This window comes from Chiloscyllium punctatum, chromosome 38 (assembly GCF_047496795.1).
Source record: "Chiloscyllium punctatum isolate Juve2018m chromosome 38, sChiPun1.3, whole genome shotgun sequence".
Taxonomy (NCBI): Eukaryota; Metazoa; Chordata; class Chondrichthyes; order Orectolobiformes; family Hemiscylliidae; genus Chiloscyllium; species Chiloscyllium punctatum.
In genome coordinates, this window is record NC_092776.1 from 27,402,570 (window position 1) to 27,424,002 (window position 21,433).

Genomic DNA, 21,433 nt, shown 5'->3' on the forward strand with positions numbered 1-21,433 from the left:
TTTTATAGATAGTACGCACTGCCATGACCGAGCATCGGTGGTGTAGGGATGGATGCTTGTGGATGTGGTGCCACTCAAGCGAGCTGCTCTGTCCTGGGTGTGCCAAGTTGGTTTGAATGTTGGTGGAGCTGCAGTCATCCAGGCAAGTGGGGAGTATTCCATCACACTCCTCATGTGCCCTTAAGGATTGTGACAGGTTTTGGGGAGTCAGGAAGTGAGTACTCACTGCAATATTCCTAGCCTCCAGACCCACAATGATGTGGTTGAATCTTAACTGCCCTCTGGACAATATATGCTGGTCTAGCAAGTAAAGCTCACATCCTGTGAAGGAATAATTTTGAAAAATTACTGTTCTCATCCAAAGTGATGAACAGTGGTGCCCCCAGCACCAATCCTTGCACATTGCTCGTCATAGGCTTCCAGTCTGAACAACAACCCTTTACTCTTTTAAAACAGAAAGGTAAAAGTTTCCCCAACTATTGAATTGAAATAAAGTTCTAGTGACTCTTGGAGTGGGGCTGGGGGAAGATGGAGGGAAGAAAACAAATAAACCAGCAAAAGAAAATGGTTTATCTCAATTCTATCCCCACAAACCCCTCTTGGGGCAGGGAGAGTAAGGTATCAAAATGTGGAATAAGCATTCTTTGACTCGGTCAAATGCAAAGGAAACTAAAAATCAAACTCCCTCAGCTCCATTCCCATCATTATGGGCAGCATGGTGGCTCAGTGGTTAGCACTGCTGCCTCACAGCACCAGGGTCCCAGGTTCGATTCCAGCCTCAGATGACTGTGTGTGGAGTTTGCACGTTCTCCCCGTGTCTGTGTGGGTTTCCTCCGGGTGTTCCGGTTTCCTCCCACAGTCCAAAGATGCAAAATTGCCCATAGTGTTAGGTGCATTAGTCAGAGTGAAATGGGTCGGGGTGGGTTACTCTTCGGAGGGTCGGTTGGGCTGAAGAGCCTGTTTCCACATTGTAGGGAAATCTAATCAAACTGGATTGTCTCTGAGACAGAGACAACAATGATCTGAAAGGGAGAGGGAAAGGTACCTTTAACCATTGCAAATGAAAATAAAATTCCCCTTGCACCAACCCCATCAAATACTTCTGGGATGGGTGCAACACGGGGTTAAGCTAAGAGCCCTTGGCTCTTTGAATGGATCCAAAGTCGACACAAAGGGAAAATAAAACAGCCATTCTCCTGGCACATCAAACCAAAAACTAATGCAAGCTCAAAACTCAAGTGGAAACTTGTACTACAGAAACAAAAAATGAACTAAATCAGAACATTATTATCCAGGCTGATAATGCACTCCAAACCGCTCCGAATAGGTTATGAAGGGCCTCCACTGTACCAGTGTGCCCAGTGTGCTCCTGCTCCAGGGACACCCGAGCGAGGACGTAAGCATGGAAGAGGGGCAGTCATTCAGAACTGATGAGCACTTTCTCATGGACCTGTTAATGACCATCTGGTGAGGCCCAGGAACAAAGCCATAGAGTTTTCCTCTCTTCCCTGCTCTGTATGTCCATACCTCAGGAAGATGGGGCTGAAATGCAACCAAAATTTCAACAACAGCCCCTTTTGATAACTGAAAAAAGGCTGCAAATGGTAACACTTAACATAAATATGAAAGGCCACTTCCTCCATCCCACAGAACATGCCCATGTTCTGTGGCACCTTGTAAATCTACTCAGTCACCAGTTACACAGGAACACTAAATGCATCACTCTCTATCTCAGATCCCTGATTTAATAGTGGAGGACCTCTTCATAGACAGCCCTCCACAGGGGATTTCTGCTGCTGGAAGACAAAATGCCTTGCCAAGTATGTCTAGGTGGGGGACAAAAGTGTGGCATTGGAGAGTGTGCAGCATCAACCCATACGTGTAACTCTTCCGTGCTGTTCAGAAGGGCACTGGGAGGATATCCCTGAGATGGCTGACTGTTGGGCACCTCACCACAGGGGATGGTTTGCAACGTGGGACTGACGTCAAATTCCAGAAAGATGGGGCCAGTTTGTTCGAAGTCCACCATATGCCTGAGCCCCCTCGAGTGTATACAATGTATTTGGGCCAAGTGCATTGTTTGCCAGGCTCTGCATGGCTCGGGTCATGAACCAGAGGTTGATTGACACCATTGCAGCCAACTGTGCCAACATCATCCAGCATATCCCTGACTCAGATCAGCCCTGCATCCCTTGGCCAATGCAAACTGCATGTTCCTTGCTGAGAGCTGTCATTCCCATGGGGGAGCACTCTGGCGCGAGCTGACTGTATCACAGATTCTGATCAGGTCCAACTAAAAGACAGGCAATTCCTGGAAGAAGACCTGAGGCCAGACCACTGCATGGAACGGAGTGAGTGTGCCTGACAGAAGAAAAACGTCTTCAGAGTGCACGACCTTGGAGGATGCTCGACGTAAAGGTATCATTGCAGGCTCTGAAGGTGGTAAGTCACTACCTGTCTGTGAAGGCACACCACACCTGACCACCCTCCTCAAGCTGGAGACTCAGAACCACAGCAGTGACCCAGTGCTGCCTCTTGTCCCAGAAAATCTCAGCGATCTTTTTCTGGATGGTTGAGACAAAGTAAAGGAGAGTGACCAAAGAACCCAGCCAGTACCACAACATGGCGACCACCATGGTTTATCCTCAGCACTCGTGCCCTGTGAGACATTATTTGGAGCAGTTCTATCCAGCTTGTTAGGTGAGTGGTCACCTTGGTTTCCAACTTGTGCCAGTTCCCCTGCCAGGATTCCTCAGCAGGGTAAAGGTGGGTTCCCAGGGAGACAAGGGGAGTGGCACTCCACGTGAAGCACCACAGCTTCTCTGGCATGGGATCCATCTGCCACTGACCGACCAGAAATCCTGAACACTTGCTCCTGTTGATTGTTGCAGAGGATGCCACAGAGCAGGCACTCGTGCACCCTCCATAGGTCAGTTTGGTCTGTGAACATGAGGAGCACGTCATCAGCATACGCTGAAGGAACCACATCCAGCCCCTGCTTGCACAGAGCCAGACCTGAGCACCTCCGGGTGACAAAGTGCTTCACGAATCCGAAAGATCACCGAGTCCAAGCAGATACTTGTGATTCTGTCTAACGAACACCTTTTCCTGATCGAGGGAGAGAAAGCCACTTGACAGACCAGCGCTCTGGGATTAATGGATCACCATCCCGGACCAAGTGGATGTTGTTGTAGATGCTCCACTCTGGGATGCTGCCTCTTCCACCACACACTGTTTCCTACCATCAAGCCACTTTTGTATCCAATTGGTTAGGTGTCCCTTGATCCCATGTGATCTAACCTTACTAACCAGTCTACCATGCAGAGATTTGTCAAAGGCCTTACTAAAGTCCACGTAAACAATGTCTGCCTTCACCTGTCTCCTTGGTCACCTCTTCAAAAAAATTCAATCAAGTTAGCGAGACATGATTTTCCATGCACAAAGTCATGCTGACTATCCTCAATCAGACCTTGCCTTTCCAAATGCATGTTAATGCTGTCTCTCCAACTCCCCTCTGACAGCTTACCCACCACTGACATTAGACTCATCAGTCTGGCTTTTCATTGCAGCCTTTCTGAAATAAAGGCACAACATTATCCACCCTTCAGTCTTCTAACACCTCATTCATGGCTGTCAATGATACAAATATCTCTACTAGGGACCCTGCACAATTTCTTCTCAGCTTCCCACATTATCCTGGGATACATTTGATCAGGTCCTGGGGATTCATCCATCTTTATGTATCTTAAGAGTTGAAGCACCACTTTTTCTGTAATGCCAACATTATTCGGGACATCACAGTTTATTTCCCTAACTTCCATGTCTTTCTCCATGGTAAATACTGATGCAAAATATTCGTTTAGGATCTCACTCATCTCCTGTGGTTGCATACATAAATGGCCTCATTGATCTTTAAGGGCCGCTATTCTCTCCTTAGTTACTCTTTTGCCCTTAATGTATTTGTAGAATCTCCTGGGATTTTCCTTTATCACATCTGCCAAAGCTATCTCATGTTCCCATTTTGTCCTCCTAATTTCCCTCTTAAGTGTACTTCTTTAGTGGACATCTGAAGCCAACACTGCCTGTTCAAGATCCTGCAAATCCGCTGGGAAGAAAGACTCACGCCTACGTCCGCAGCATCGAGGCACTGACCGTCCTTCATCCGCTGTAATGGGCTGGGCATGCAGTCTGCATGAGACTCCCCAAGCAGGTGCTTGACTCCCAGCTCTCAAATGGCAGGCGCGCCCTAGGGAAAGTGCTTCAGTGATACCCTCAAGTCCTCACTGGTGAAGTGTGGCATTCCCACAGCCACTGGAAATCACTGGTCCAAGACCATCCAAAGTTCAGGCGGACCATCTGAGAAGGCATCGAGCACCTTGGGACTCGCCATCGGGGAAAAAGCAGAAGCCAGGCGAAAACGGAGAAAAGAGCACGTTGTCACACCAATGCCTCACCCATCCATTCCTGTGACCACCAGCTGTCCCAAGTGTAACGATGTGGTAGCCATATTGGTCTGTTAAGCCACCTATGGACTCACTATGAAACTGGAAGAGAGTCATCCTTGTCTGCAAGGGACTGCCGATGATGGTGATGATGACGATGACGACACCTGCACCCCCCTATACTCCTCAATGGGTTCACTTGATCCCAGCTGTCTATACCTGACATATGTCACCTCTTTTTCTTTTTTGACCAGAGCCTCAATATCTATAGTCATCCAATGTTCCCTACTCCTGCCAGCCTTGCCCTTCATATTAACAGGAGCATGTTTGTCCTGAACTCTTATTTTGCTTTTGACAGTCTCCCACTTGCCAGATGTCCCTTTACCTGTGAATAGCCTCCCCAAATCAACTTTCAAAAGTTCCTACCTAATACCGTCTAAATTGGCCTTGCCCCAATTTAAACCTTTAACTTGCGGACCAGGCCTATCTTTTTCCGTAACTCTTTTTAATGCTAATAGAATTATGGTCACTAATAGAAATGCCCCTCCCACTAACACCTCAGTGACATGCCCTGTCTTATTTTCCAAGAAGAGGTTGAATGTTGTTCCTTTTGTTGTAGGGCCATCTATCTACATATTGATTGAGAAAGATTCCTTGAACACACTTAACAAATTCCTCCCCATCCAAACCCTTAACAGTCCCAGTATGTGTTTGGAAAGTTAAATCCCTGACTATTACTACCCTGTTATTCTTAGAGCTCCTCAATTTCCCGCTGACAATTGGGGAACCTATAGCACAACCCCATCACCAAAGTGATCACCCTCCTCTTATTTCTCAGTCATTGTTCTTACACCTCATTTTTAGGTATGCCCAGTGCTGCTCCTGGCATGCCCTCCTGCACTCTCCAGTAAAGTTAAGATTAAGGGGAACCTCATCAAGATTTATAACATACGATTAGGCATTGATTAGGTGAATGCAGTCTATTAAGCCATTGATACTGGAAAAAAATTGATCTAAATCTGTTAAAGTAGATTTGAAGTGATTAGCTGGTTTTGTATAATGTTGCTCATGAACAGTTTGGGGTCTGAACCTGCTAACCTCTGGCCTTCTTTGAGGATATTTCCTGTGAGAAAGCATAGAAATAAATAATTTGTTCATTTAGAGATGTTTGATTTCTCTCCTAGTTATCCCAACAGCCTTTAATTAACTGTTTTTTCTTCTACTCTGCTTCAGTGTTGAAAGCATGCTTCTTCTCTTCACTTTTAAAAATCTAAGAGCAATTTAAAGATTGAGGCAGATGTATATGAAGCTGAAGTAACAATTTAAAAATGTTATATTAACTTATTGATATTTTTTATCATGGAAAGAATTGATATTGCACCAGAATAAGGGCCAGAGAGGTTGTTCATAAGTTAAGACATAAAACGCAATCAAAAACTCAATTAGATATTAACAAAGATATAATTTTTAGATATTTTTTTTAACAGCAATATTCAGTGTGTAAAAAGTGCTCCTATCAGAGCAGTGATTTTTTTTTTAAAGATAATTTTTGAGCCAAAACATCGTGTGGAGGAGCATGGAATCACTAACAGCATGCTTTAGTTATAGCAGTCAGTTTCACAGTAATTATAACAAACACTGACAATTTCGCTAACATTACAAAACCTTGTAATTTACTCTCTTGTTGGTTGTAAAGTGTACGTGTAAGCTGCTCTTTGGCTTTTAGCACTAAAGGAAATTAGCTGGATATTGCAACTGCATTACGCAGTACAATTGCCTCATTTGACAATGCTCCTGTTAAGTGCCAAGGAATGTTTTGTCATTTTCAAAGCACTATGTAAATGCCAATTGTTACTGCAAAATCCATGTCGCACAGTAGAAGCTTGATGTAATGAGCTACTAACTTCAGTATCAGAAGTACAGCCAAGCTCATTATTGTACTTCTCATGCTACTTTCTGGTCAGAATCAAGACCAGGTTCAAGGTAACAGTTTAAGTGTTTGTTATTCTTTTATCAATAGGGGCATTGAATGGGCAAGCCTGGCCAGCTTTCTTTCCTTTGCCACTTCAACGCCAAACAACCTCGGTCTAGTGCGGAATGAGCTGCAGCTGGTTGATCTACCAACAGGTTAGGAGTATAAAATATCTTGATTCCTTATACCATGCAAGCCTGAGATTTGTTGATGAGTGAATGTTTGCTTATGGAACCATGTACAGTCTCGACAAGCTTCACGGTTCTTCAGTGTACAGCATTGAAGGATCTTGTGTAGAAATGCCATTTCTTAACATGCAGTTTATTGATCAGTTCCTTATAAGTGCAAGCTAAGCTTTACAGCTTTTTGCCCTTGTGTTATGAATTTTAGGCAAAGTTGGTTGAAGTTTCTCTCGAGTAATTTGGATTAACTCTCATGTTTATAGTCTAGTCTGTCTATTCACAAAACCTTCCTTGCTCAGATAATTTATCATTATCTTGTTCGTAGTCAGAGCCTGATGGCTCCTGACAAGTGTAAAGGAAGGGGATTATTAGTATGAATTTAAATTTAATTACGTCAGGATGTAGCTGTCTGCAGTCTGAAATTAAGTATCTGTGGTTCCTTGATGTATGACAAGATTATGGAGGCGTACAGGCACTTTCTCCACTTGGTGCACATGTCTCTCTCACTCTGTTTGCTTCTTTCTGTCTCATTCTCATTCTCTCCACCCTCTGTCTTTCTCTCTCCCTGTCTCTTACCTCCCCCTCCAACATCCCTCTATAGCATCTCTCATGTCCTCAATATTCTCCTCTTCCCCTCTGAATTTCCTGTTTCCCTTGTGCATCCTGTCATCTGTCCATCCTTTTGTTCTTTCCTACTCTTTCCCCCTTCTTGCTGTCTGCTTTCTGTTACCCTGTTGCCATCTGTTTGATTCCAGTTATCATCCCACCCTTCAGCTGTGCTAGACCTACATGCTTCAATGGCCTTAATTTACTATCAGAAACGTCATTGATTGAAGTTTCCAAAAGATTTGATGTTGATGTTCAAAGAATGATGTCTACAGTTAGATTTACACAAATATTTATTTGTTTAAGTTATATTCAATTCCAGATCATTTTTGTAGTTGTGCATGGTCTACAGAATTGAAGAGCTGAAATTATTTTTTTTACAGTTTGCTTTGTTCAGTCATGCCAGAGATTACATAGAATCCTGGAGTCATACAATATAAAAACAAACCCTTTGATCCAACCATAATCCCAAACTAAACTAATCCCCACCTGCCTGTGCTTGGCCCATATCCCTCCAAACATTTCTTATTCATGCACTTATCCAAATGTTTTTTTAAACATTGTAATGCTACCCATATCCACCGCTTTCTTTGGAAGTTCAATCCACACATGAACCACTTTCTGTGTAAAGCAATGTATTTTTTTTAAATACTTTTCCTCAGACCTTAAAAATATGCCCCCTAATCTTAAAATTCCCCGCATCTGCCATTCACCTTATCTATACCCCTCATGATTTTATAAACCTCTGTGATGTCACCCATCAGCCTCGTATGCTCCACTGAAAAAGGTTCCAGCCTTTCCAGTCTAAACCCACCATTCCTGGCAACATCCTGGTAAATCACTTCTGAACCCTTGCCAGTTTAATAATATCCTTCCTATAACAGGGTGACCAGAACTGGCTACAGTATTCCAGAAGAGGTCTCACCAATGTCCTGTACAACCTCAACATGGTGTCCCACCTCGTATACTCAAAGGTCTGAGTACTGAAGGCAAGAGTGCTAAACGCCTTCTTAATTACCCTATCTATATGTGGTGCAAATTTCAAAGAATTATGTACCTGAAACACTAGGTCTGTCTGTTCTATATTACCCAAGGCCCTACTTTTAATTGTATAAGTCCTGCCCTTATTTAGAACATAGAACATAGAAAAGTACAGCACAGAACATGATGTTGTGCCGAGGATTAATCCTAATCTAAAAGAAAATAATCTAACCTACACACCCTCAATTCACTGCTGTCCATGTGCGTGTCCAACATTTGCTTAAATGTCTCGAATGACTGCTTCCATCACCACCACTGGCAACGCATTCCATGTGCTCACAACTCTCTATGTAAATAACCTATCTCTGACATCTCCTCTATACCTTCCTCCTAACACCTTAAAACCATGACCCCTCTTGGCAGTCAATCCTGCCATGGAGAAATGTTTCTGGCTGTCGACTCTATCCGTGCCTCTCATTACCTTGTACACCTCGATCAGGTCACCTCTCCTCCTCCTCCTCTCCAGAGAGAAAAGTCCGAGCTTAGTCAACCTCTCCTGGTAAGACAAGCCATCCAGTTCAGACAGCATCCTCTCCAAAGCCTCCGCATCTTTCCTATAACAGGGTGACCAGAACTGGACACAATGTTCCAAGTGTGGTCTCACCACGGTTTTGTAGAGCTGCAAAACTTTGCAGCTCTTAAACTTGATCCCCGTGTTAATGAAAGCCAAAACACAATATGCTTTCTTAACAACCTTATCTCCCCCACTTGGGAGGCAACTTCAAGGGATCTATGCACTTGAACACCAAGATCCCGCTGTTCCTCCACACTGCCAAGAAACCTGTCTTTAATCCTATAATCAGCATTCAAATTTGACCTTACAAAATACATCACTTCACATTTATCCAGGTTGAACTCCATCTGCCGTTTCTCAGCCCAGCTCTGTATCCTGTCAATGTCACACTGCAGTCTGCAACAGCCCTCGATACTATCAACGGCACCTCCAACCTTTGTGTCATTGGCAAATTTACTAACCCACCTCTCAACCTCCTCATCCAAGTCATTTATACAAAGTACAAAGAGCAGAGGCCCAAGAATAGAGCCCTGTGGGACACCACTCAACACTGACCTCCAGCAGAATACTTTCCATCTACAACCACTCTCTGCCTTCTGTCAGCCAACCAATTCTGAATCCAGAGAGCCAAATCTCCCTGTATCCCATACCTCCTGACTTTATAAATGAGCCTACCATGGGGAACCTTGTCAAATGCCTTGCTGAAGTCCATATACCCCACACCCACTGCCCAACTTTCATCAACCTGTCCCGTCACCTCCTCAAAGAACTCAATCAGATTTGTGAGACATGACCTGCCCCTCACAAAGCCATGCTGAATGCTTTTAATCACGCTGTGCTTTTCCAAATAGTCATAAATCCTATCCCTTAGAATTCTTTCTAAAACCTTCCCTATTACCCTCTTGAAAAGAGGAACAACATTCGCCTCCGTTCAATCCTCCGGTATGACTCCCGTGGAGAATGAGGAAGCAAAGGTCTTTGTCAGCGGCTTAGCAACCTCCTTTCTCATTTCCTGGAGCAACCTAGGATAAATCTGGTCTGGCCCTGGAGACTTAGTAATGTTTGCCAAAATTTCCAACACATCAACTTCCTCCAATCTGTTCAAGCCTGTTTCCCGGCTCCTTAAAGTTTTTATTCACAACAAGGTCCCTTTCCTTAATGAAAACCAAAGCAAAAAACTCATTTAGAGCTTCCACAATCTGCTCAGACTCCACGCACAAGTTCTCTACGTTATCCCTGACCAGCCCTATCTTCTCCCTGATCATTCTCTTATTCCTCACACATGAGGGAAATGCCTTTGGGTTCTCCCTAATCCTTCCTGCCAAGCCTTTTTCGTGCCCCCTCCTGGTTCTCCTCAGTCCATTTTTGAACTCCTTTCTAGTAAGCCCGTAGTCCTCTAAAGCTATGCTAGATCCTTGCTTCCTCCACCTTATGTAAGCTGCCTCCTTACCTTTGGCGAGAAGCTCCTCTGTTCTTGTCATCCAAGACTCCTTAATCTCACCCATTCTTGCCTGTCTCGGAGGAACAAATTTATGCATTGCTCTCAACAACTGCTCCTTAAACAGTTTCCACATGTCTGTTGTGCCCTTTCTATGGAACAATTGCTCCCAATCTGTACTTCCCGACTCCTGTCTGATAGCGCCATAATTTCCTTTCACCCCATAACAACAGCCCTGCTACGTCTGCATTTTTCCAAAATCTGCCGGCCTATGAGTTTTTCGATTTCCCTACTGCTATTAGGGGTCTGTAGAAAAGCCCCAATGAGTTGGCTGCTCTCTTACTGTTCCTAACTGTTCCACCCATACTGACTGAGTAGACAAATCTTTCTCATCAGCCTTCATTCCTGTAGCTGTGATGCGCACTCTGATTAACAATGCTACACACCCTCCTCTTTTTCCACCATGGCACCGGTAGCAAACCTGAGAACAGTAATCTACTCCTCCTGCTCTTCAGCTTCCAACCTCTCTCTGTAGTCAGTGTCGTGCCAACATTTACCCAAATTGAACTCAGTCTGCCAATCCTCAGTCCATTAACCCAATCCTTCAAGATCACTTTATAATCTTAGATAACCTGCACTGTCCTATGCCATCAATTTTGGTGTCATCCACAAACTTGTTAACCATGCAATACTAACATGTTGCAAGAAAATGCATACTGTAGGTTTGTTTATCTTTCAGGCATAAAAGTATTTTTTTTTCATTGTAATGTCTGAGGGATGACATTATAGAAGGTTATACAATTGTGAGAGCCATGGTTCGGGTGAATAGCCAAGGTATTTTCCCCAGGGTAGGGAGTTCCAAAATTAGAGGGTATAGGTTTAAGGTGAGAGGGGAAAAGATTTAAAAGGGACCTGAGAGGAACTCTTTCATGCAGAAGGTGTTGCGAGTTTTGGAACGACCTGCCAGAGGAGGTGGATGCAATTATAACATTTGAAAGGCATCTGGCTGGGTACTTGAATAGGACTGATTTAGAGGAGTATGGGCCAAATGCTGACAAATGGGACTGAGGTCAGTTTAGGATGTCTGGTCGTCATGGATGAAGGATCTGTTTCTGAGCTGTATAATTCGATGACTCTGTAAATGAGTTTTTGAGTTTAATGTGCAGAAAACCACAGAAGAGATAAAATTGTGTTAAATTAATATATTTGAAGTAATCTGACTTGTCTTCTCCATGCATTACTGTGTTGGAGATATAGTTTAATGGAATTCCAGTAGGCTAATATAATAGAGATCTATTAAGCTTTGTTGTATTGCATCATTCATACTGCCTGTGAAGTGTTTATAAAGTGTTTCCAGATTTATAGAGCTATTATAACTTGATGGGTTTTTTCTGTATTTGGATTGAAAATGGGAGGTTTTCTAATTTGTAAAACGTCATTCATATTCCAAAAAAGATTGTTTTGCTTTTACTCAAAAATCACATTTCTAAAATAGTTACTCTTTAGCCCAGAGTATTAATGAGATGTTTTAAATTTAATTATGTTGCATTCTAATTTACTTGACACAACTCTATTATTTCACATCCTCTTCTATGCAAAGTTTGCTGCAAACTGTGGCCATGTTCTATGTTCAGCTGTTCTGGATGGCAGTTAAGGATTCATAAACCAAAATTAATACTTCTGACAGAAATTGTTCTGCAGCACAATATTTGAAGTTCATCATGGGTTTAAGTTAAGACATACTCTGATCCCATAACATAATCGAAGCGTCAATATTTCGATGATTAGGGTGCCTTAGACTTTCCCTAAACTGCTTTTTTAAACACTAATAATAGGGAAAATATATTAATATAAATTCTTTCTGACTAATTTGGGCACAGGTTTGTTGCATTTATATTAATAGCACCACTGGTAGCAGCAGATTTGAACTTGGTTGTAACACTAAGTTGAAAGAGGTTACACTACTGATTCCAGAGAAGCACATAGAAACATATATAACAGGTGCAGGAGTAAGTTATTCGGCCCTTTGATCCAACTCCACCATTCAATGTGATCATGGCTAATCCTCCATCTCGGTACTCTGTTCCTGCTTTCTTCCATATCTTTTTATTCCTTTAGTTGTATGAATTATATCTAACTTAAAAACATTCAAAGTTTTGGCCTCAACTACTTTCTGTGGCATGGAACTCCACAGGCTCCCCACTCTCTGGGTGAAGAAACTTCTCCACAACTCAGTAATAAATGGTCTACCTGCATCCTTAAACTGTGACCCCTGGTTCTGGTCTCTGGTCATTGGGAGAACAGTGCAATAAACACCTTGCTATCTGGTACCAAAGTTCAGCTCTCTTATTTTTGAGGATGTAGCATTGCGTTTTTAGCTTGACAACTTTACACAGAAACTTCAATACAGTACTCTCTTGGAAGCTGTGGTTTTCAATGATTTTTACTTTCTGTGGAGCTGTCAGTGCTATAGGATTTTCCTATACTGTGAATTGGGTATTTTTTGGACCACTGACTGTCGTAGAGAATTCTTCCAAATATAAGGATTCATTAATATAAATTTGACATGGATGGAAATGTTAAGTAGAAAGCAATGTGAAGAAGCTAATAAGTTAAAAGTGGAAGGCGTGCTTTTTAAATGAACAATTGGCCAGTTGCGTGAGAAAGTACTGAGCTAGAAACCCTGATGAGCATGGGTAGGGTGAAAAGCCAATGTCTTTGTCCAAGGGTGGGGGAATCTAAAACTTGAAAGCATAGATTTAAGGTGATAGGGGAGAGATTTAAAATGGACCTGAGGGGTAACCTTTTCACTGAGAGGGTGATGCGTATATGGAACGAGGATCCCCCCCAGAAGAAGTGGTAGAGACTGGTGCAATTGTAACATTTAAAAGGCATCTGGATGGGTATACAAATAGGAAAGGGTTAAAGGGATTTGAGCCAAATACTGGCAAATGGGACTAGGTCAGATTGAGATGTCTGGTTGGCGTGGCCAAGTTAACAGAAGGGTCAGTTTCAGTGCTGTATAACTCGTTGACCCATGACTCTACAGTACACTCCACTAACTGCTGTTGTAATGGCCCCTGCATGAGGGAGGATGATGGACAGCACCACTACCCCATATTAGGGAACAAATGTAAGTTGGAACTTGGTGCACCAAGCTCAAAGAGAGATTTTGAAGAAACTTTAAATAAGTGGAAAAACTTCCTTGAAATTTTTGTATGAGAAATTTGAATGGTTACTGCTAGAGTTTACTTTTCTCTCTTGTATGCTAAATCTGTTATTAGAAATTGGAGGAGCAGTAATGTAAAATTTATGTATCTATCATGAGTATAATCAGTAGAGTGTCATGTATTTGAAATATGAAATTAAAAATCCTCATTGGAAAGGCTGCCTTTCCAATTTGACTGCCATTCAAGTACATTAGCTGAGCTGTCATTTCATAACTGGTGCTAATCTGTAATATCCTACCAGATCACTGAAATGCTTTTTGATTCCATTACTGTTGATCACATATATAATAGTTTATTTGTAAGCTAATTGGCAGATTAATTACTTCAGGTTTTGTCTATTATATGTAGTTTTAATTTTCTGATTCTTTGTAAAAACAAACTTTACTCCTAGGAAGAAGCATTGCATTTAGAGGTGAACGAGGCAATGACGAATCGCCAATAGAAATGATTAAAATATCCCATTTGAAGTAAGGATGGCTTTGTTCCAGGATACTTTCTTATCCACTTAACCTTGAACTTGCGTACCCTCTGTTTTTAATTCAATTAAAAACTGTTCTTTTGCTCCACTGCTATTCTCTTCACAATGCGGTATCGGATATATTGAGGTAAAGGTGCTTAACCTAGGAAATGTTGGCAAAACCTATTGATAGCTGAATCGTTTAAAAGCCACCATGCTAATTAGTGTATCAGAGTCTAGTGCATGTTTACTCCTAGGCATGTAGTCTTGCAATAAGGGCTAATGATTGTACTTTGTGTAGCTCGATTCTTTTGTTATTAATCGTATGTTGATGAAACAATTGAAGGGCGGAGCACCAGATTTATTGACATGATTAGATAAACATTAAGCAAGTGTGCTGTCAGCATCAAATTATAAAATGATTAAATAGATTTTGCAAAAGCAATTACTGATTTTATACATTCACTAATGATTGCAGTATGCATGATAAATGTCTCAGAAAACAGACTTTGTCAATCCAACCTGAAACATGTTTGTTTTATTTAGGCAATTCTTGGCTGTCGTGTTCAAAGACAAACCTTTAGAACTGTGGGACATTAGAACCTGCACTCTCCTTCGGGAAATGACAAAAAACTTCCCTGCAGTAACAGCATTGGTATGGATCCCATTTACCTACTGCAATATAAAAACTTAGTAAATTGTGCTGCTTGCATGATTGTGTCTGTATTACTGCAGTTTCAATACATTTCAATAGATGTAAAATAGCTTACCAAAGATAACATTTCAGTAAGCTAATTATTGTTAAGGAAGTGATATGTGGGAGCTCAGAGCACTTTATTAAGATTTTAACTCCATATTATTGCTCCCCCTGAGGATTAACTATAAGATTTTTACCTTTTTAAACTTCAGTGTAAATGTTCTGATTGCTAAGAAACAGTCAAGGGAGTCATTTAATTTTGCAGACCAGAAAGGTCCCTGGTTCACTTTGTTATTAGTGCTGAGTTAGCAGATTTCAGCAGAAATGACAGTAAGCTGTAGCAATTACACTCCTGGGATAGGAAGGAGAACATTAGTATGTAGTTATGTTCCTGATTGCTGTCTAACACCCTCTAGTGGCAATATTTATTTATTAGATCAGATGGCATCAGGCTTACCAATGATGCCCTATCCAGTTGATAGGGCCTGTGGCTCTGTCAATATAATAATGCCACTTGGATAAGATACTGGAGTGTAACTGACAGTCTGCAGAATTACACTACAGGAAGAAATCCATAACCATAAGACCATAAAATATACGAGTAGAATTAGGCCACTGAGCCCTTCAGTCGTCTCCACCATTCAATCATGACTAATATATTTCTCAACCCCACCTTCTCCCCATAATCCTGCATGCCGTTACCAATCGTACCTGTCTATCTCTGTCTTAAATACACTCAGAGACTTGGTCTCCACAGCCTTATGTGGCAATGAGTTCCACAAAGCCAACACCCTCAGCTGAAGAAATTCCTCCTCATCTTAGTTCTTAAGGATTGTGCCTTGTCTCTGAGGCTGTGCCCTTGGACCTTAGTCTCTTCTCCACTATCCACGCCTGTCAATATTCAGTAAATTTCAATGATCCAAGTAGTTGATGCCCACTGCTCTCATTTGTCTAAGCTGCTCAATGCCACTCAAAAACTTTCGCAGATTTGTCAGGCGTAACCTCCCCTTGACAGAGCCACATTACTCAGCCCTTTTTTACCATGCACTTCCAAGTACTCTACAGTCTCACCCTTAATAATGGTCTCTAAAATATTAACAATGATCGATAATCTTACTAATTGGCGTATAGTATCCTGTCTTCCGCTGTCCTCCCTTCTTAAACAGGGATGTTAATTAGCCATTTTCCAGTTCTCTGGTAACTTTCCTGACCCCAGTGATTCCTGAAAGACCACCATCAATGCTTCTACAATCTCCTCAGCTACCTCCTTCAGAACTCTGGGGTGTCGTCTATCCAGTGCAGATGATTTATCCAGCTTTGGAGCATTCAGCTTTGCCATCGCCGCCTCCTTATCGATGGGCACTACACTCTCACCTCTGCCCACTGACTCTCTTGAAGCTCTGGTATAGAACATAGAACAGTACAGCACAGACCAGGCCCTTCAGCCCACGATGTTCTGCCGACCACTGATCCTCATGTATGCACCCTCAAATTTCTGTGACCAAAATTTCTGTATGCTGCTGGATTCTTCTACTGACAAGGGAATCCTGCCCCCTCTGCTCATCTGCCAGTCATTTTGATAGGGTGTGTATCAATGGGTATTTAGTTCCCGGGTCTGATCCCCTTCCAGCCATGTCTCTCTGACAACCACAAATTGGACTTGCCAATTTAATTCTGTGCTACAAGCTCACTTACCTAGTTTTGTATACTCTCTGTATTTAAGTACTACATCCTCAGTCCTGCATTGATTGTCTCCCTTCTCATATGTCTCCCTGATTGCCATGCCTGAAGTTTGATTCTTGACCCATTCCATACTCTCTATCCTATTAATTGTTCGAGAAGCTTCAATAACCTCAGAAGTGGATTGACTTTCATCCTGAGCTTGCCCCCCCCCCCCCCCCCCCCCCCAATAGGCTGCTTTGTTGATAGGTTTGTGGTCAGGAGGAAGAGGAAGGGAGGTGTGTATTCCTCCCTACTTCTAACTCTTTCTTTTTCCTTCTCCATCTCTCCCTGGCACACTCTCTCTCTCCCTCTCCCAGTCCGCCTGTCTGACACTTATTGGGCTGAATCTAAAAACCAAAAAAACAACTGCAGTTGCTGTAAATCACAATCAAAAACAGACATTGCTGGGCCAGTTCTAAAGAAGCTGAAAATGTGTTGCTGGAAAAGCGCAGCAGGTCAGGCAGCATCCAAGGAACAGGAGAATCGATGTTTCGGGCATCAGCTCTGATCTCCAGCATCTGCAGTCCTCACTTTCTCCCAGTTCTAAAGAAGGGTCACTTGACCTGAAACGTTAACTCTTGATTTCTCTCCACTGATGCTGCCAGACCTACTGAATTTTTCCAGCAATTTCTGTTTTTGGGTTGAATCTTTTTTGTTTTGTTTTTGGTCAAGAGTCATCCAGTTTTTGGAGGGTTTCAGGCCACAAAGGGAGAAATGTACAAGAATATTTTTGATTCAGTATGTGGATGTACCTACTAGAGAAGGTGCAAAACTTGACCTACTCTTGGGAAATAAGGCAGAGCAGGTGACTGAGGTGTCAGTGAGGGGAGCACTTTGGGGCCAGTGATCATAATTCTATCAGATTTAAAATAATGATGGAAAAGGATAGACCAGATTGAAAAGTTGAAGTTCTAAATTGGAGACGGTATTAGGCAAGAACTTTCGAAAGCTGATAGGGAGCAGATGTTCGCAGGTAAAGGGACGGCTGGAAAATGGGAAGCCTTCAGAAATGAGATAACAAGAATCCAGAGAAAGTATATTCCTGTCAGGTTGAAAGGAAAGGCTGGTAGGTATAGGGAATGCTGGATGACTAAAGAAATTGAGGGCTTGGTTAAGAAAAAGAAGGAAGCATATGTAAGGTGTAGACAGGATAGATCGAGTGAATCCTTAGAAGAGTATAAAGGAAGTAGGAGTATACTTAAGAGGGAAATCAGGAGGGCAAAAACAGTGACATGAGATAGCTTTGGCAAATAGAATTAAGGAGAATCCAAAGAGTTTCTAAAAATACCTTAAGGACAAAGGGTAACTAGGGAAGAATAGGGCCCCTCAAAGATCAGCAAGGCGGCCTTTGTGTGGAGACACAGAAAATGGGGGGGGCTACTAAACGAGTATTCTGCATCAGTGTTTACTGTGGAAAAGGATATGGAAGGTATAGACTGTAGGGAGATAGATGGTGACACCTTGCAAAATGTCCATATTACAGAGGAGGAAGTGCTGGATGTCTTGGAACACGTAAAGGTGGATAAACCCTGAGGACCTGATCAGGTGTACCCTAGAACTCTGCGGGAAGTTAGAGAAGTGATTGCTGGGCCTCTTGCTGAGATATTTGTATCATCGATAGTCACAGGTGAGGTGCCGGAAGACTGGAGGTTGGCTAATGTGCTGCCACTGTTTAAGAAGGGTGGTAAGAACAAGCCAGGGAACTATAGACCGGTGAGCCTGACGTTGGTGGTGGGCAAGTTGTTGGAGGGAATCCTGAGGGACACGATGTACATGTATTTGGAAACGCAAGGACTGATGAGGGATAGTCAACATGGCTTTGTGCATGGGAAATCATGTCTCACAAACTTGATTGAGTTTTTTGAAGAATTAACAAAGAGGATTGATTAGGGCAGAACAATAGATGTGATCTATATGGACTTCAGTAAGGCATTTGATAAGGAGACTGATTAGCACGGAATACAGAGAGAACTAGCCATTTGGATACAGCCATTTGGTGGTGGTTGAGGGTGTTTTTCCGGACTGGAGGCCTGTGACCAATGGAGTGCCACAAGGATCGGTGCTGGGTCCTCTACCTTTTGTCATTTACGTAAATGATTTGAATATGAGCATAAGTACAGTTAATAAGTTTGCAGATGACACCAAAATTGGAGGTGTAGTGGACAGCGAAGACAGATACCTCAGATTACAACAGGATCTTGACCAGATGGGCCAATGGGCTGAGAAGTGGCAAATGGAGTTTAATTCAGATAAATGGGAGGTGCTGCATTTTGGGAAAGCAAATCTTAGCAGGACTTATACACTTAATGGGAAGGAGTGTTGCTGAACAAAGAGACCTTGGGGTGCAGGTTCATAGCTCCTTGAAAGTGGAGTCGCAGGTAGATAGGATAGTGAAGAAGGCGTTTGGTATGCTTTCTTTTATTGGTCAAGAGTATTGAGTACTGGAGTTGGGAGGTCATGTTGTGGCTGTACAGGACATTGGTTAGGCCACTTTTGGAATGTTGTGTGCAATTCTGTTCTCTGTTCTATTGGAAACATGTTGTGAAACTTGAAAGGGTTCAGAAAAGATTTACAAGGATGTTGCCAGGGTTGGGGGATTTGAGCTGTGGAGAGGCTGAACAGGCTGGGGCTGTTTTCCCTAAAGCATCGGAGGCTGAAGGGTGACCTTACAGAGGTTTACAAAATTATGAGGGGCATGGATAGGGTAAATAGACAAAGTCTTTTCCCTGGGGTTGGGGAGTCCAGAACTAGAGGGCATAGGTTTAGGGTGATAGGGGAAAGATATAAAAGAGACCTAAGGGGTAACATTTTCACACACAGGGTGGCACATGTATGGAATGAGCTGCCAGAGGAAGTGGTGGAGGCTGGTACAAGTGCAACATTTAAGAGGCATCTAGATGGGCATATGAATAGGAAGGGTTTGGAGGGATATGGGCCGGGTGCTGGCAGGTGGGACTAGATTGGGTTGGGATACTGTCACCATGGATGTGTTGGACCGAAGGGTCTGTTTCCGTGCTGTACATCTCTATGACTCTAAGTGAGGACTGCAGATACTAGAGATCAGTGTCGAAAAGTGTGGTGCTAGAAAAGCACAACTGGTCAGGCAGCATCTGAGGAGCAGGGGAGATGATATTTGGAGCATGAGCTCTTCATCTTTTCAACTCCGTGTCACAAAACCCAGCTGGATCTGTCGCTATATCTTACTAAGCTCACCCTGTTAACCACCCACTCTTTTCTGTCTCCCCTGTTGACAAATTCTAGTTTCAACTTACCACCCGCTGTCCCAGATGAACTTGCCACTGCTGAGGTATCACTGCATTGACCAACATCCTTGGTGCCAAAACCAACTTTAAAAGCCTGTTGTGCACCCAGATAAGCATTTCAGTCTCGAGCTGACCTGCACATTTGCCCCAGACATAGCAAACAAGGGAAAGTTGAAACCTTGCTATACAGGAAGGGATCTGGAGGGAATGGTATGGAGATGGTGTGTTCTCTTTGCCCCAGGGCTGACAGTGGAGGTCACGGTTGCCACCCAGCTCAGTGCAGGCTCAGTCTCTAGCAGGAATTTCACCTCCATTCCGGAATGTGCTTAAAAGGTGCAGAGTGTTGCTCCTTACTTCAAAACAGGCCTTGCTGGACTTCTCATGCAATTCTACCATATTTCTCCTGATAAAATCATAGGACCTGGATGACAGAGGCTAAGATACTCACCCTTTTGCACCTCCTGTTTACCTTTCTCTTTTGCTTGCACTCTTCTCCTTCGTGCGCTCTCACTTCCTCTCACTTATTCCCTTCTCAGTCAGTACCTTCTGTCACAATGCCTCTTTCTCACACTCCCTCTTCCACAATATTAAAACTATCCCCTGAAATAAGCCTAGCAAGCTATCAGTTAAAGGGGTAATTAGAGTCGGGCACTAAATGCTGGCCCAGCCAGCAATGTCTCCATCCCACAAATGAAAAAAACAAAAACTCACTCTCAGCCCATGAGATTTGCACTTTGCAGCATGTTTTCACTCTGTAAGTGTTACCCTGGGCAAGATTAGTGCCACTATTCCTCCTTGGCCTCCACCATGTACCCCTTGGATGACAGGATCAGAGTAGAAGTGCTGGTGGAGAAGTCATTTGAGAAGTAATGCAGAGAAGAAAATTTGTGGAAAATATGTTAAAGCGAAATGGGCAAGGTTAAATGGATATGTCATTTCTACTTTATTAACAATGCTGTAGTGAACCTACATTTAAAGATTTACTGTAATTAATTCAAAGACATCAGATCCATTTGGGTGAGACAGAAGACAACATGAAAACCTGTTTAAGAATTCATTCCATGCAAATTGAATTCATTTGATCAGAGGAGCTGCATTCAGCAAACAATGACTGATTCCAAAGGAGACTTTGCATCATTTGCAATGAGGAAAAATATAAGCGAAACAATTCAGCCCACATTGGAACTGAAATTTGCTGCAGCAGATAAAGTGAGACACCTCCCACACATTCTTTTTCAAAATGGAAAATAATATTCAGAATTGCTGAGAAGATGCCAAAAATGTTATAATGTAAATGGAGACAAAAAAATTGACCCAATTAAAATAAGAACAGGGAAGTAAGCATTAGCTGATCCAAATTTGGAATGCATATTAAAACTGTAAGAGCTAACAAGGTGACAATGGCTATCTATTAGCAAGAAACATTCCATTATCTCCTGGGATGCACGCTTAGGATCATTAGTTAGAAAATAAATTCTCACAGTAATTCACATACTTTCTCTCCGAGTGGAATCTTCTCTACACTTCAGTGAAATTAGAGTGCACCCTTAAGTGACCAATGAAACATTATGCAGGAGCACGAATGTATTGAGACAGACTCTCAAAAACATTTGTCCAGTGGATTTGTAGAAAATATTACAAAGCTTGTTTGTAAAGTGTAAGAAGGAAAAACAGCAAATTCTGGAAATAGGCGTTTCAGCATTTTACAAGTAAAAAGTAAACTGGCAATTACACAAAGCCTTTCGGTTCTACTCTGGCCAATGCTAGGAAAAATATTAACCTATCTTCTCTGGCAAAACTATGTTTGTTCAGAATTTTCTATGATTATGTACAAGTTGGCTTGCTATGATATTGCTTATAATGGGCAGG

At 42.6% G+C, this 21,433-nt stretch overlaps 1 protein-coding gene across 1 annotated transcript in view; it reads left to right on the forward strand.

The window, feature by feature from the left end:
* wdr11 (WD repeat domain 11) overlaps positions 1 to 21,433 on the forward strand; it is a 111,137-nt gene that overhangs the window by 46,324 nt on the left and 43,380 nt on the right. The window contains exons 12-14 of the mRNA XM_072557461.1: positions 6,463 to 6,569; positions 13,817 to 13,892; positions 14,429 to 14,537. Coding sequence (XP_072413562.1) covers positions 6,463 to 6,569; positions 13,817 to 13,892; positions 14,429 to 14,537 — 292 coding nt within the window. The remainder of the gene's footprint in view (positions 1 to 6,462; positions 6,570 to 13,816; positions 13,893 to 14,428; positions 14,538 to 21,433) is intronic.